The following is a 13,274-nucleotide window of genomic DNA, read 5'->3' on the forward strand; positions in this document are numbered from 1 at the left end:
CAGAAGATACAACCTACTTCCCCCCCGACTTTCATTTATGACAGGGTTTTTTAAAGTGTTAATGACTGGACGCTGATTTAGAGGGCCAGAATATGATCGATGGACGCACAGGAGAAGTGTAAAATTTCTAATTTTAGACTTGTTGACTCAGTGGACAGTTTTAACTCAGAACATATCCTCTAAATATAGCCTATAGTTAACAATTATCTAATTAAAAATGTTTTTGTTGATAATAACACTCATTGATTTGCCCTTCCCATTGGGTGTTACGCTTGTGTTTCAGATTTTTTATTTACTGCTGAATTATAAAGCTCTTTGAGTGGCATTAGTGCATGAACGGTGTTATAAAGATAAGTTCATTCATTTAGTCAATCATTAATTTATTCAAAATATAATGTATGTATTCCATGTCACATTCAGGGACTGCACAATGTATCCCCACATCCTCATTTGCCTCAGCTGTGCTTTGTGTTTTGTGATAATTAGCAAATGCTAGCATGCTAACATTATAAACTAAGATGGTGAACATGGTGAACATTATTCCTCATGCTAAAGGATTATAAAAAAAGCTAAAGGATTAAGCAGAAGAATTATAAAGTTCCAGGCTTAAATATGTTTAATTACAAAGTAATTCCATTTGATAGATAAATAAATTAAAACATCTTTACAAACAGTTCTTAACATAAATACTGCACGGTGCACATGTTGAAGTGCTGAGTCTTCAGAGACGCTGCATGTCGTCATGTTCTCCTGATGTTTGTGAGAAGAAGCTGACCTCACTCACTCCACCTGTCCAACGCCAGTTGCCATGGTGACCCTGGAGAAGACGGGTAACAGTGAGATCAATGACATCATCTTTTGTGAAACCAGAGATGGAGCATGTCTTTCACACCCTGCTTAAACTGAGACAAGAAATGCTTTGTTGTGAAGAAGGAAGAGCCGAAGAGTCACTCTGAAATAAGTCGAACCGCTTCATGTGAGTTGGCTCCAGATTTCATTTGTGAGACATCCCATCCCAGAGTCTTTGAGTGATTTGATTTGCATGGATGTTTAGCTGCTTGACTCCTCTAAAAGAGCATCACCCGAAGGAGAAATTGGTATTTGAAATCGGAGGCTGCAGAGTCGTAGCCTCAGCTGGTAACACCTTCATCCCCTGTTATTTTGCATTTAAAGATGAGCAATAAATAGTTTTTAACAAATGTAGTTGTACGGTAAAAAGGACATTTTTGTGTGAATATTGAAGCTGAAAAAGGCTCTTTGACAATTTGCAACAGATGTATAAAGAGTTAACATATTATGTATTTATAAAAGGAATAGCCAGATATTCTGGGAAATACATGTTAAGAATGAGATGATAAGATTGATACAACCTGCAAAGTAAACACGTAGCTGAGGCCAGTTAGCTTAGCTTAGCATAAACAGAAAGAAAGTGATTAAGTGTATTTCCCAAAACTATTCCTTTAATAATGTGTGATTATATATATGAACAAATCCTTATCTATTAGCACGTATCTATTAATCATTCACAGGCAGGTTTGCACATCCAAATTAGGTCTCCTCGGCTCTATGGAGCCTTTCAGCCGCTTTCAGCTAGTTGTTTTGCTTTTACAGCCTCCAATTTAAATTGTTGTTAAACTCTCGCAGCTCTCATCAGTGGTTAATGAAGTTTAACAAAAAAATCCTCAACTCAGAGAACCAGTTACTAGATTTATCCCAGAGCTTTCAGCAACATACTGATAGTGATGGTCAATCATTTATTAACTGTTTTGAATGCTTCACAAACATTGTTGTTGACAAATACATTAATAATCACTTAAACATGTCCTTATGTCAGCTTACAACTAAGTTAAAGTGCAATATAAACCATTTATTAATTGTTTATATCATTAGCAATGTGACATATGTGGGCTAAAAGAGTCACCAGAGTGATAGTGGGGATGATAAAGTCTGTTACCGGGGTCTATCTGAGGCCCTTCTCAGAGGCCCCTCAGAGGGGCAGCAGGGGCCACAGCTCTGGCTTCAGAGAGCCTTCTCCCCCTCATAAATGAGCGTCGTCTGGATGAGCACCTAAACACAAAACACACACACACACAAATATCTATATAAACACACCCTCATTCCTATTAAACACATACACTTAATAATACATTCATAAACACACACCAGAACACACACAACACACCTTACAGGCCTGCAGACACTGAAACACACACACTGAGAGCCACACACGGCCACAATGAGGTGTATTTACACTCTGACGCATGTGTTCTGACCTGTGTTTGCATTAATGGGAAGGTGTTTGGCACCTTTGATAAGGACAGTTAGTTGATCATTGCTATGTGGCTCAGTGTTACACTGCATGGTCATCATCGAGGCGTCTGTAAGAAATGCTCTTCTGACCTCTAGTGCTGGAACGTAGGTTCCGTTTTTTTCCTTTTAAACATTGTTTTTGATATGTGGTAAGTTACCAAGCGCATTTACACTCGTACGGTACTTACATACAATATTGAGTTACTTTTACTTTGCTATTTTATACTAGTACTCATCCTCATTTCAGAGGGTTCTTACTCCACCACATTTATCTAACAACTGGAGTTACTAGTTAACTTCCAGATTAAGATTTTACAAACAAAACACATGTTCAATTTATTAAATATGATACTGTACTATATATTAAACTATTCAACCGTTTAAAGTAGTTCAAATGTATGTGCAGTAATTAGTACTAACATTCAAATAATATAATATAATATAACTCTCTGGAAGGGACCACTCTCCCCAACAAGTACTTTTACTCTAAGTACATCTTGCTGTTAATACTTTTACCTCAATGAAATCTTTAATGTAGGACTTTTACTTCCAACAGTATTTTGCGCAGTGGTTTGCTACCTTTACTTAAGTACTTATATCTTTCATGAGTATGTCTACTGCCACTGGTTTTGAATGAATGTCTTGAAAAGTATTACTTTGAGATTTAATGTATTTTCTTTATCTTTTAAAGCTCATCTTATCATTGTGAAAAGTGTTGGAAGTGTTGAACGTCTACTCTTGAATTGTTGAATATCACATGTAGCAGATCTGTAAATCTACTATAAATATGAACCACTAGAAGCTACAGTATACGTCTTTTATTTATCAGCTGATATGTATTACGAGCTTTGGTATTCTTATTAGAGTAAATTATTTTTGTTTTTATGAATAATAAATCATTGTCGGTGGATGAAAAGTTTTATCAGTTTTATTTGTAAAGTCCAACAAGACAAAAAGATGTCAAACAAATAAATAAACAAATAAATAAACCAAAAAGCGAGTTAAACACAAAGCCGACATTATCTAGTGTTTTTGTGCACGCCATGAACTACAACACCATCTATTTTCAAGACTTTGTTCAAATTTAAGCAAACATTGTCTTGAGTTAAAATGCAGATATGTTAATGCGACAATACATTATTATTAAACTATCTTGTGACATGTGTCTTTTTTGGAAAGGAGCTGAGCTGTAGGAGCTCACCCTGGTTCTTGGCGCTGAATTTGACTCTGACAATCAGATCTCCAATGTCTTGCTCCACAGCGCCCCCCTCTGGACACTCAGCCTGGTGAACAAGAAAAGAGAAGGAAATAAACTAAAATGTAACCTGAAAAAAAAAAAAAATCCCTCAGACAACTATGGACACATACTGTGTTCAATATTATAACAATATAATACAAAAATACAAACAAAATATATAACATGATTATCAAATTGAAAAGTAATCCAATATTTTTCTTCATTTCAAAATAACAGAGTTTCTTGCTGGTAATTTGTCATCGATATTCACGCAGTTTCTATTTCAAAAATCCTTTTCTGTAACTTCAGTCTGAATGAGCAGACAGTCAAGTCACGTTATTCCGTGTTTGTCTTGATCAACCAAGACTAAGTGATGCAAAAAGGGGATATGAATAAGCAACATTGAGGAAACATTAAAAAATAAAAACTTTTGAAAAAAGGACATTTTGAAACAGCTGGAATCAAATAAAAGTGACCAGTGACCAGTGATGTTACTGTGACAAAATAATGAATTATTTACTATATAAATAATTCAAAAATAATTACAACTATAATGAGTTTTAAGAAATTATTAGTTTTGTATTATTTGTTCGTATGATTTATTTATTTAATAATGTTTTCAATTAAAGGAATGTTGACACATTTTTTTATTTGCTTTTATTGAGTTTGATTGATACCAATCCCCTAATCTGAACGTTATTAAATATGAAACTACAACCGGAAGCCACTTAATTTAGGTCAGCAGAAAGACTGGAATCAGCTAGCTGGCTGTGTGCATAGAAACACATTGACCTACTAGAACTTCTTAATCTCACTAATCAGCACATGTTGTTTGTTTAATTCCTACAAAATAAAACATTTTGAAATCACAATTTCTGATTGTACTATTCCTTTAAGATTGAAGACGTTAGCTGTCAACGGAACCTTGAATGCTTTCCCCCTCAACTGTGTCCCATCAGAGCTGAACCTGTTTTACCTTTGGACAAAGTGGGTACCAGTTGAAGCACTGGGACTCCCCGTCCTCAAATCTCCAGCCGTCCAGCGGGACGAGGACCTCACCGAGAAACACCTTCCTTCTCAGGGTTCCTGAATGCCACACAGAGACCTGCAGTCTCTTTCCAAACAGCAGGTGGCGCTCTATGTGATACTTTCAAGAACAAGACAAAGACCTGTGTTTAATTTGAGCACGATGTGACACAAATTGATTATCACAACAGCTGAAGTAAAAACATTTTTCTCTTTACCTTTAAAACTTCATTATAAACGGGATCCGTCGTATTTTTCTTGACTGTCGTCTTCATTTTACCTTTCTTTCCTGGCAGCATGAAGAGTTTGACATATCTACAAAAAGAAATAACACGATGCTGAGGTTTTGGTGGAGAATCACTCAAAAAAATAAGGTCATACTCAACATGATGCAGAGATATATTATGTTTATGATCCTTACGGATGACACTTCTTCCTCCTGGTGTCTCCGTAGGAGAGATTTCTGCAGGCGCCGACAGTGATTTCCAGACAGGAGGCGTTGGCGTTGAAGGCCAGAGCCAGTTCCAGCTCTCCTGCTATGCTGATGCTCTCGAAGAGCCCGCAGTCGGTGCTGATGCTGCTACTGCTGCTGCCCTGGAGGGGGGAAAGGTTCCAATTAGATTTTTAAAAGGGCAGACAGACACTATCTCAGGGACATTCACAGCAGCACAGAACAGAACAAGAGATTTTGTGTTTGAGCTCAGAGGCTGAAATGATCTTTAAAAAAAATCATGGTGTAGTACTCTTTGCCTTTTTACTTTTTATGACATAGAAGAATACTATGACTTACTCAACTATGACTTTTTTTTTACATAACAGTGTCATATTTCACACGTCACAGGATGTTGCTTGGGGACTTTTTTATTTATTTATCTCATAATCAGCTTCCTCTTACTCTCTTTCCTCCAGAGTACTCAGAACCGCAGGAAGTTTCTTCTTCTGCCCCGGTCGAGGAGCCCTCCTGGTCGCTGTCTTTGCTTTTCTTGAACAGGTTTGGAAGACTGGGCCCTTTGAAGAGCTGGAAAAAAGAGGATTATTTCTTTACTGATAGTGATTTCCTCTAAGCACCAGTAGGGTTCAATATAGTTCTTAGATGACTATAAGGTCCTTTGATGGCCTTGTTCAGTGGTCTCATCGGCCTATTTGGATTATGAAAAAGTTAATCTCGACTCAGTTAAAAGCAGAATAATTAGGCGAGGGATTTAGGCCGTGTTTGTTGCAACTGCTTGCTCTTAACAAGATTTGTTGGACATTAAAGGTGGAAAGGCATCTTTAAGACCCGAGTGCTGAATGATTTATTTTGCAGTTGCAGCTGACTTACATGACAAGATTTCTTGATGTCCGTGTCAGAGAGGCTCTTTTGGGAGCTGCATTTGAAGCCCGACCCTCTCTGGTTGTCGTCAACTCTCAGCAGGTCTCCTCGCACATCGCTCTGAGATATGGAAATCTCTGCAATGAGAAAAGAGAAGTCATGTGATATTAAAAAAACAAGTTTATGTTTACTTGGAGAGAAACACAAAAATATATTCAGAGAAAGAATGTTTGTCCACTGCCTGGATAATTTTAATAACTCCAAATGTTCTGTTTTTGCAATGCATGCAAAAGCGGTAAGTGTTTTCTATTTGTGCCTCATCTTGTGCAACTTCTGCTGGTGCAGTTAGGGTGATGAGCTTGTACATTTCCACTGTGGTTATTACTGCATGTCTCATAACCCCATCATCTGTGCTGTGATTACATCCATAGGAAGTGATGCTGCTACTTCTAAGAAATGCCTCACCAAGACACACACTGGCAATACTTGAAGTTTTGTGTTGTTAAGCAATCCTAAAGTTGATCAAAAAAAAAAGTTGATCCAAAGTTGATCATTACTGATAAGAGAACATGTTTAATGACGCATACACTTACTTCTAATATGACTGGTGAAGGACATCATTAGATTTTCCATAGATTTGGTTAACGTTTTTGAGTTTTTGAAATCCTGCAGATTAAAACACAACATTAATTAATGCTCAGTTCATACATTTTACACTTTTTACTATAATAATAATAATGCATACATGACAGTATTTACCCCAGATCTGCTCAGACACTGAAAATCCAAGTAGGGTGGAGGAGTGGGGGGCACAACTGATATATGACTGAAAAATATGAGGAAAGATTATTGTTCTGAACGCTGTGAGATACGAATGAGATACTTGAACATAAAACACAAAGTAACAAACATGTTAAGATTACTCGTACCTCAGCATGTTGTAGGTCTTCAAGATTTTCTCCCCAACCATCTCATATTTGTCTGTAAAGAACATTAATATAATTAATAAAACATAGTAACACACGTGAAAGCCAAATGTTTACAAACTGTCATAGAGATGAGTGGAGGAAAATTCATACAGTGGCACTAAATATAACTTCCCTGTGACTGTGAAGTCTGAAAGTCTTTAAATTCTCTCTTATTTGGCCAAATGTGACACAATTAACAATGACGTAAAGATTAAAAAACACAGTTGACCATTTACATATCTTTATATCGACCTACCGGAGGAGATAAGGCTTGCAGAATCAATAACTTCTTTTAAGTCACTTTTTAAAACCCATTTTTGTAGAATTGCTTTTAAGTGGGTAACTTGGAGAGGATCTGTGTCTGAGCCTTGTCCTCTCACTACTGGGGTTCCTTAAGGCTCTGTCCTGGGTCCTCTCCTCTTCTCTCTGTACACCAACTATCTCGGCTCTGTCATTCGCTTGCATGGCTTTTCCTACCATAGCTATGCTGATGAGACCCAACTGATCCTCTCGTTCCCCCAATCGGAAACACAGGTAGCAGCACGAATCTCTGCCTGTCTGACTGACATCTCTCAGTGGATATCCGCACCACCTGAAAATGAACCTTGACAAGACTGAACTACTTTTCATTCCAAGAAAAAGCTCTCCTACCCACGACCTCAACTTCAACAACTCATTGTTAGCCCCGACCCTGACTGCCAGGAACCTCAGTGTGACACTCGACAGTCAACTCTCCCTGACTTCAAAATTACCGCAACAACACGTTCCTGTAGGTTCATGCTGTACAACATCAGGAGAATACGTCCCCTTCTCATTCAGAAGGCGGCTCAGGTTCTCGTCCAGGCTCTGATCATCTCGCGCTTTGACTACTGTAACTCCCTCCTGGCAGGTCTACCTGCTGGTGCCATCCGACCTCTGCAGCTCATCCAGAATGCAGCAGCTCGACTGGTCTTTAACCTCCCGAAATTCACCCACACTACTACGCTCCTCCGCGCCCTTCACTGGTTACCGGTGGCCGCCCGCATTCGCTTCAAAACATTGGTACTTGGGTACCATGCTACGAACAGATCGGGTCCAATCTACATCCAGGACATGGTAAAACCGTACACCCCAGCTGGCTCGCTCCACTACTGCCAATCGGCTTGTAGCTCCGTCACTGCGAGCTAAACACTCACACTCACTAAACAAAGTCACAACAGTTTGCTGTCCTGGCTCCTCAATGGTGGAATGAGCTCCCCATTGACATCAAGACAGCAGAAAGTCTCTACATCTTCCGTCGCAAACTAAAAACACATCTTTTTCGACTACACCTTGAATAAGGAAGGTAGCGCCGTAGTAGCACTTTAATAGCATGCAAATGGCACTTACTGATAGCACTTTGTAATTTAACTTTATTGAAGAAATTGTGCTTTCTTGATTCTTGTTGTTCTGAGTTTGTACTCATGGTTGAATGCACTTATTGTAAGTCGCTTTGGATAAAAGCGTCAGCTAAATGAAATGTAATGTAAAGTGATGTCGTCCTTTTATGTCCGTTTATGTTTTTTTATGCAGTTATTTTGTTCCCCTATTTTTGTTTGTTTATTTTATGTAATTTGTTTGAATTGTATGTATTCATTGCCTTTATGGTATGGTCCTTTTTAAGTTATGTGTAACTATACTTTGCTTCTCTGTAGAGCACTTTGCAAAACTTTGTTTTTTAAATGTGCTATATAAATAAAGTTATTATTATTAGTATAGGTCCAAGACTTCCACACAAAGAAAATATATATTATGTATGAATTTTACAAAATTGCTTCTTATAATAATTTACCATGCTGTAAATACTGAATAATTCAGTAACTTGTAAACCCCAAATATAAAGCATACGGCTTCAACAAACACCAACCGGGTCATCCATATTTTATGAACAAATGTAGTTAAACTGGATAATATCAAGGGAGCATCAATAATGAATAACGATGAATTTACAAAAAGGAAACCAAAAGTAAATGCAGGATTGTAAACAAACCCGTGGTGGCTGGAAACTTCTTGGCCCTCTGCTCTAAGAACCACTCTCCGGACCTGAACTTCACGTCCCTGTGAAGAAGAAAAACACATGATAACACATTTACATTATTAGCACTCATACTTATTCATATTGAAAAAAGAGGTCGCAAGTACAGCTATTCTAGTGACTAGACCTATATTATCATTTTAAGGTTATGGTATCTCTTTTTACTTGAGTGTTCTTTCTATTAGAGATATTCTATGTCATTTGAGAAAGGTATTTCTCAGGTAAACATATTTGGTTTGTGTGTTAAACCTGCAATAACTGGTTGTTTTGGCTAATTGGGGCCGCAGAAACACATTATAAACACAACATTCGCATATTTTAAGATGGTATGGTGAACATGTTAATAAACCGTTGCTTATTTACACAACCAGCAATTATGGAGCAACATTATCACTCATATGAAGTTGATATGATTCTTAGTCCAATATTTACTTTCATTTAGCTCGGTTTTTGGTCTCCACCAACAGCTGATTGTAATGTCTGGCTCTTTAGCTGCTAAATGCTCCACTATGCTCACCAGCTTGTTGCTGAAAACAGCTGTTTACAGCAGTGAGAGCAGTGAGACTGAACCAAAACATTCAAGCTACAGAGATTCATAAAGCCATATGGAGCCTCAGAGAGTCAAATTCAGGTAATAATTCTCTGAGGGTTTTCACATTTGATACATCATTCTAATACAAATATTAGCCACTTCAAAGAAAGTTAGTTTAAAGTGTAAAGAGGCCAAACGAGAGTTCACATGAATACGTCATCACAGTTTTAAACACAGTAAAAGCCAGAAAGCGAGTTTGGCAAGTCAACTAGAGACAACAGTCATCTCGTGCAGTGATCTGAGCGCCACTGAGTCACACGTTTCTTTGGTCAAGCAGAGGGAGGAGCTCTCACCTGTGTGCGTGGCAGACCGTGCACTTCCAGCCCGCCGCTCCCACGCCCACTCGGCACTTGCTGCAGATGCGGTGGCTGCACCCGTGACACACCGCGCCGGAGTTCCAGAACTTTCCCAGCGGCCTCTGGCAGCGCGCGCAGGTCCGCTCGCTGTACTGCCGCGAGAAACTCTTTGCGCCTCTCCGGCGGAGCTCCTGCAGCTCATACTTCATCCTCCTGAGGTGGAGATGGAGGGAAGCAAACAGCTTAAAGATATTTTCGTAAAGAAAACATGAAAGTGTGATGCATATTTTCTGTTTATTTGCAAATATCCTTTCTTTACAATTTGATATCCAGACTATAATATACTGAAAGACACAGTGGGTACCAATATATATATATATATATATATATATATATATATATATATATATATATATATATATATATATATATATATATATATATATATATATATATATATGTCTGTATGTCTTTAACCACGAGTGACTTTTTAACTGCAATGTTTATACCTGTGTCCTCGCATTGTATTGTATTGTATTGTTGTTGTGTTTGTGTGTGTTGCTATATGGACTCATGAGTCTGAAATAAAAGGAATATATATGACCGTGGTCAAAAAAGACTCACCTTATCCTGTCCTCTTCAATAGTACGCAGCTGTTGGTCTCTCCGGAGAACCTCCAGGACTCTTTCTCTCTCCAGAGCTTGAAGCGAACTTAAATCCATCTTTAAAAACAGTCTCAGTCTGATCAGCTGTATCACTCTCACGGGTCCTCTTCTCTCTGTCTCTCTCTCTGCTTCACCGACTGGTTGTTGGTTCCTGTCTCCGCCTCCTGTCCTCTTTAACCCTCCCCTCCCTGGACCCAGATCTCCTATGTATTCCTCTGGAGCTGAGAGACTAAACATACAAATAAGTGAGATTGTAAAGGTTATTTAACAGTGAGTGCTGGAGATGATCCCCCTTTTTCCTGATTATAATCTCTACAGAGACCCCATCCACGTCAGAGCCGGATATAGACCTCCGGAGCAGATAGTTGTAGTGTTTCCACTTGGATGAAATTGTGGGGAAACCCTCTTTTGATATTCTTTTCTCCAGAGGCGAGTTAAGAACTACACGTTTGCGACCTGATGACGCAGACAGTTAGTCTGCTAGAATAATATCAGACCCTCAATACAAGTTGTGATGACATTTGAAGCAATCTACACACAAATATGGCCAACATGTTATGCTCCAAATACTGATTTTCACAAACTGCTCATGTCCTCATCTTGACTTTCTATGTCAGCATCACAAGTTTTCTTTTTTACCCCCATTATTCAACCACTCTGCTGGCAAATCACCAGCCATTCCTCAGCTGCAAGAGGAGCAGTGATGCTTCACTGATGGCATAGCTGCACATCAAACCAAATGCCAGCCCTTGCATTATTGATGGCTGACGTGCGTCTGTGTTCTAGTTTCCTGCTTTCCTTTTTTTTTGCAGGTCAGTTCACTTCAATACTTATTTGGCTTCAGTCATCACCTGAAGCCCAACATCATTTTGTGAATACTAAATTAGGTCTGAATCCAGAGCTGAATTCTTTATTTTAGAGGTATAGTTTGGACTTTTTTTTTTTTTACAGGAATTAGAAGAGAAAATTGAGACTTTACTCTCATATGTAAGAATGGTATCAACCTTTCCTCTCCTCACGGCAAAAAAAGCAAAACGTGTCTCCCAAAATGTCAAACTACTATTGTCTCATTGACGTCATAAGAGGGACTCAATTTCAAACATCTCGATTGGGACTGCACCGCTTTTCCTTTCAGCAGCAGACGAGTGAAGCATGGGGAGCAGAGAGTAAGCGACCAGTTGAATAGCTGGATGCCAGCCTGTGTTGATAGATAAGAGCCTGTCCTTGTTACTATCCAGAGCTGCCGGGAGGCTGGAGAAAACAATCAGCGTCAGCTGTAATTAGGCCTCATGGCTCACAGAGGGACACAGCTGTTATCTGCCCTCTGCTGACGTGCACCGTGCCTGAAGGGATTCTCTCAAGCTGTAAATATAAATGAGCGAAGAAGTGAAATATGCTCAAAGAGGAAGGTTGTGATGCAGTGGACATTTCATTGTATTTAATTTGAAGTAGCAACGGCTCTCAGTTTGACAGTTTGAGGCTTTTACTTGTATAGCAAATCATCATCAGTGCAAGTCATTTCACACACACGCCTGTGTATGCAAAGGACCGTAATAATACAGGCTGACGTGGTTTAGTGGGGACTGGGTTCACATCCGAGAAGCGAGAGTGGGAGCCCATATCAGCTCGTCACCGCAGTCACAGCAATAGACACCTGACTGAGTATTACACTGAGACCCAAATACGGAGTCTGAAAGCCGTGAGAAAGACCAAACCAGTCATAAGATCTCTGATACGTTTCCCAGCCAGAGCGCAGTTTCCTGAAAGACCTGTGTGAGTGACTGCATACCTCGAGTCAGCTCTGGCAGTGTGTTTACGCTCACAACCAGACTCATCACCACAAGCTAATTCCAAATTAAAACCAAACGACTGTCATGGTCACCACATACTGAGGGTCCTTTACTTTAGAGGAAATGACCTGCTTTTCCAAAACCTGACGAGGTCACACAAACCTACTGCCAACTGCTTTGAGCATGTGAGTCTCAAACTACCTTGCAGGAATTTATTGTCATGGTTTTGACTTCTGTGAACTCTTAAAACCCTGTAGTGGGTTTACAAGTAGTTTTCCACAGCTCATCGCCAACATTTCACATCAGCTAAATCACAGTTAAGGAACTTTTTGTTTCATTTTTTGCTGAATGAAAGACGGATGCAATCACAGATTACACATGAAACAAATAAAGTAATCTAACAACACCTCAAGTTTTCCTCTACATGTCCAGATGTATATGCCTCAGTCAACACAGAACAATGCAGAATGACAATGCACCTTACACAGTCAGCAACACAAAGACAAAGGACTTCCACTGAAACGGTGCATTTAGACTTAGTTTACTCATTACAACAACAGTCACTGTGGATTTTTCCTTAGACGATGACTTAACTGTGAGCTGCGATTACAAAACATTTGCTCAACACTATGACTTTGTTGCTAAATCTCAACTGGCAGATAACTTTGACTACAGCAAAAACAAAAATAAACTCAAAAGGGAAGTCATCTCAAGTTTGTGACAGAGTCAAAGTGGTGCAGAGACAGAGCTGCAGGATCTTACCTTCAGGCTGGCTGCATTGCCAAAGGGGTCAGCCTGAGGAAGGGGCAGATTTTATACACAGAGGAACGCATCTAGAGCGTGGTTTCCTTCCTTTTTGAGTTCACTATACGGCTGCTATCTATAGGCAGGGCCAACAGAGAACCTGCTGGATGGTTATTTCTCACATTTTGTTAAGATACTTTATGCAGAAAGTGTTTTTGTGCAGCCCTGATCTCTTTGTGTAATGGGTAAGGAATAAAGAACACGAGTAACAAGTAACAAGG

At 39.1% G+C, this 13,274-nt stretch overlaps 1 protein-coding gene across 1 annotated transcript; it reads right to left on the reverse strand.

Annotated features, from left to right (window-relative positions):
• Nucleotides 1-1,960: 1,960 nt before the first annotated feature.
• Nucleotides 1,961-10,516, reverse strand: sytl3 (synaptotagmin-like 3; the record flags this gene model as incomplete). Its single annotated transcript, XM_079214663.1, has 13 exons — nt 1,961-2,067; nt 3,512-3,593; nt 4,524-4,694; nt 4,792-4,888; nt 4,995-5,167; nt 5,469-5,591; nt 5,895-6,022; nt 6,479-6,551; nt 6,645-6,711; nt 6,815-6,866; nt 8,862-8,929; nt 9,792-10,007; nt 10,419-10,516. The coding sequence occupies 13 exons, from the start codon at nt 10,514-10,516 to the stop codon at nt 2,039-2,041; spliced, it is 1,377 nt and encodes a 458-aa protein (XP_079070789.1). The 3' UTR covers nt 1,961-2,038.
• Between the last annotated feature and the right edge of the window lie 2,758 nt (nt 10,517-13,274).

Source organism: Taurulus bubalis, assembly GCF_910589615.1.
Source record: "Taurulus bubalis genome assembly, chromosome: 3".
Lineage (NCBI taxonomy): Eukaryota > Metazoa > Chordata > Actinopteri > Perciformes > Cottidae > Taurulus > Taurulus bubalis.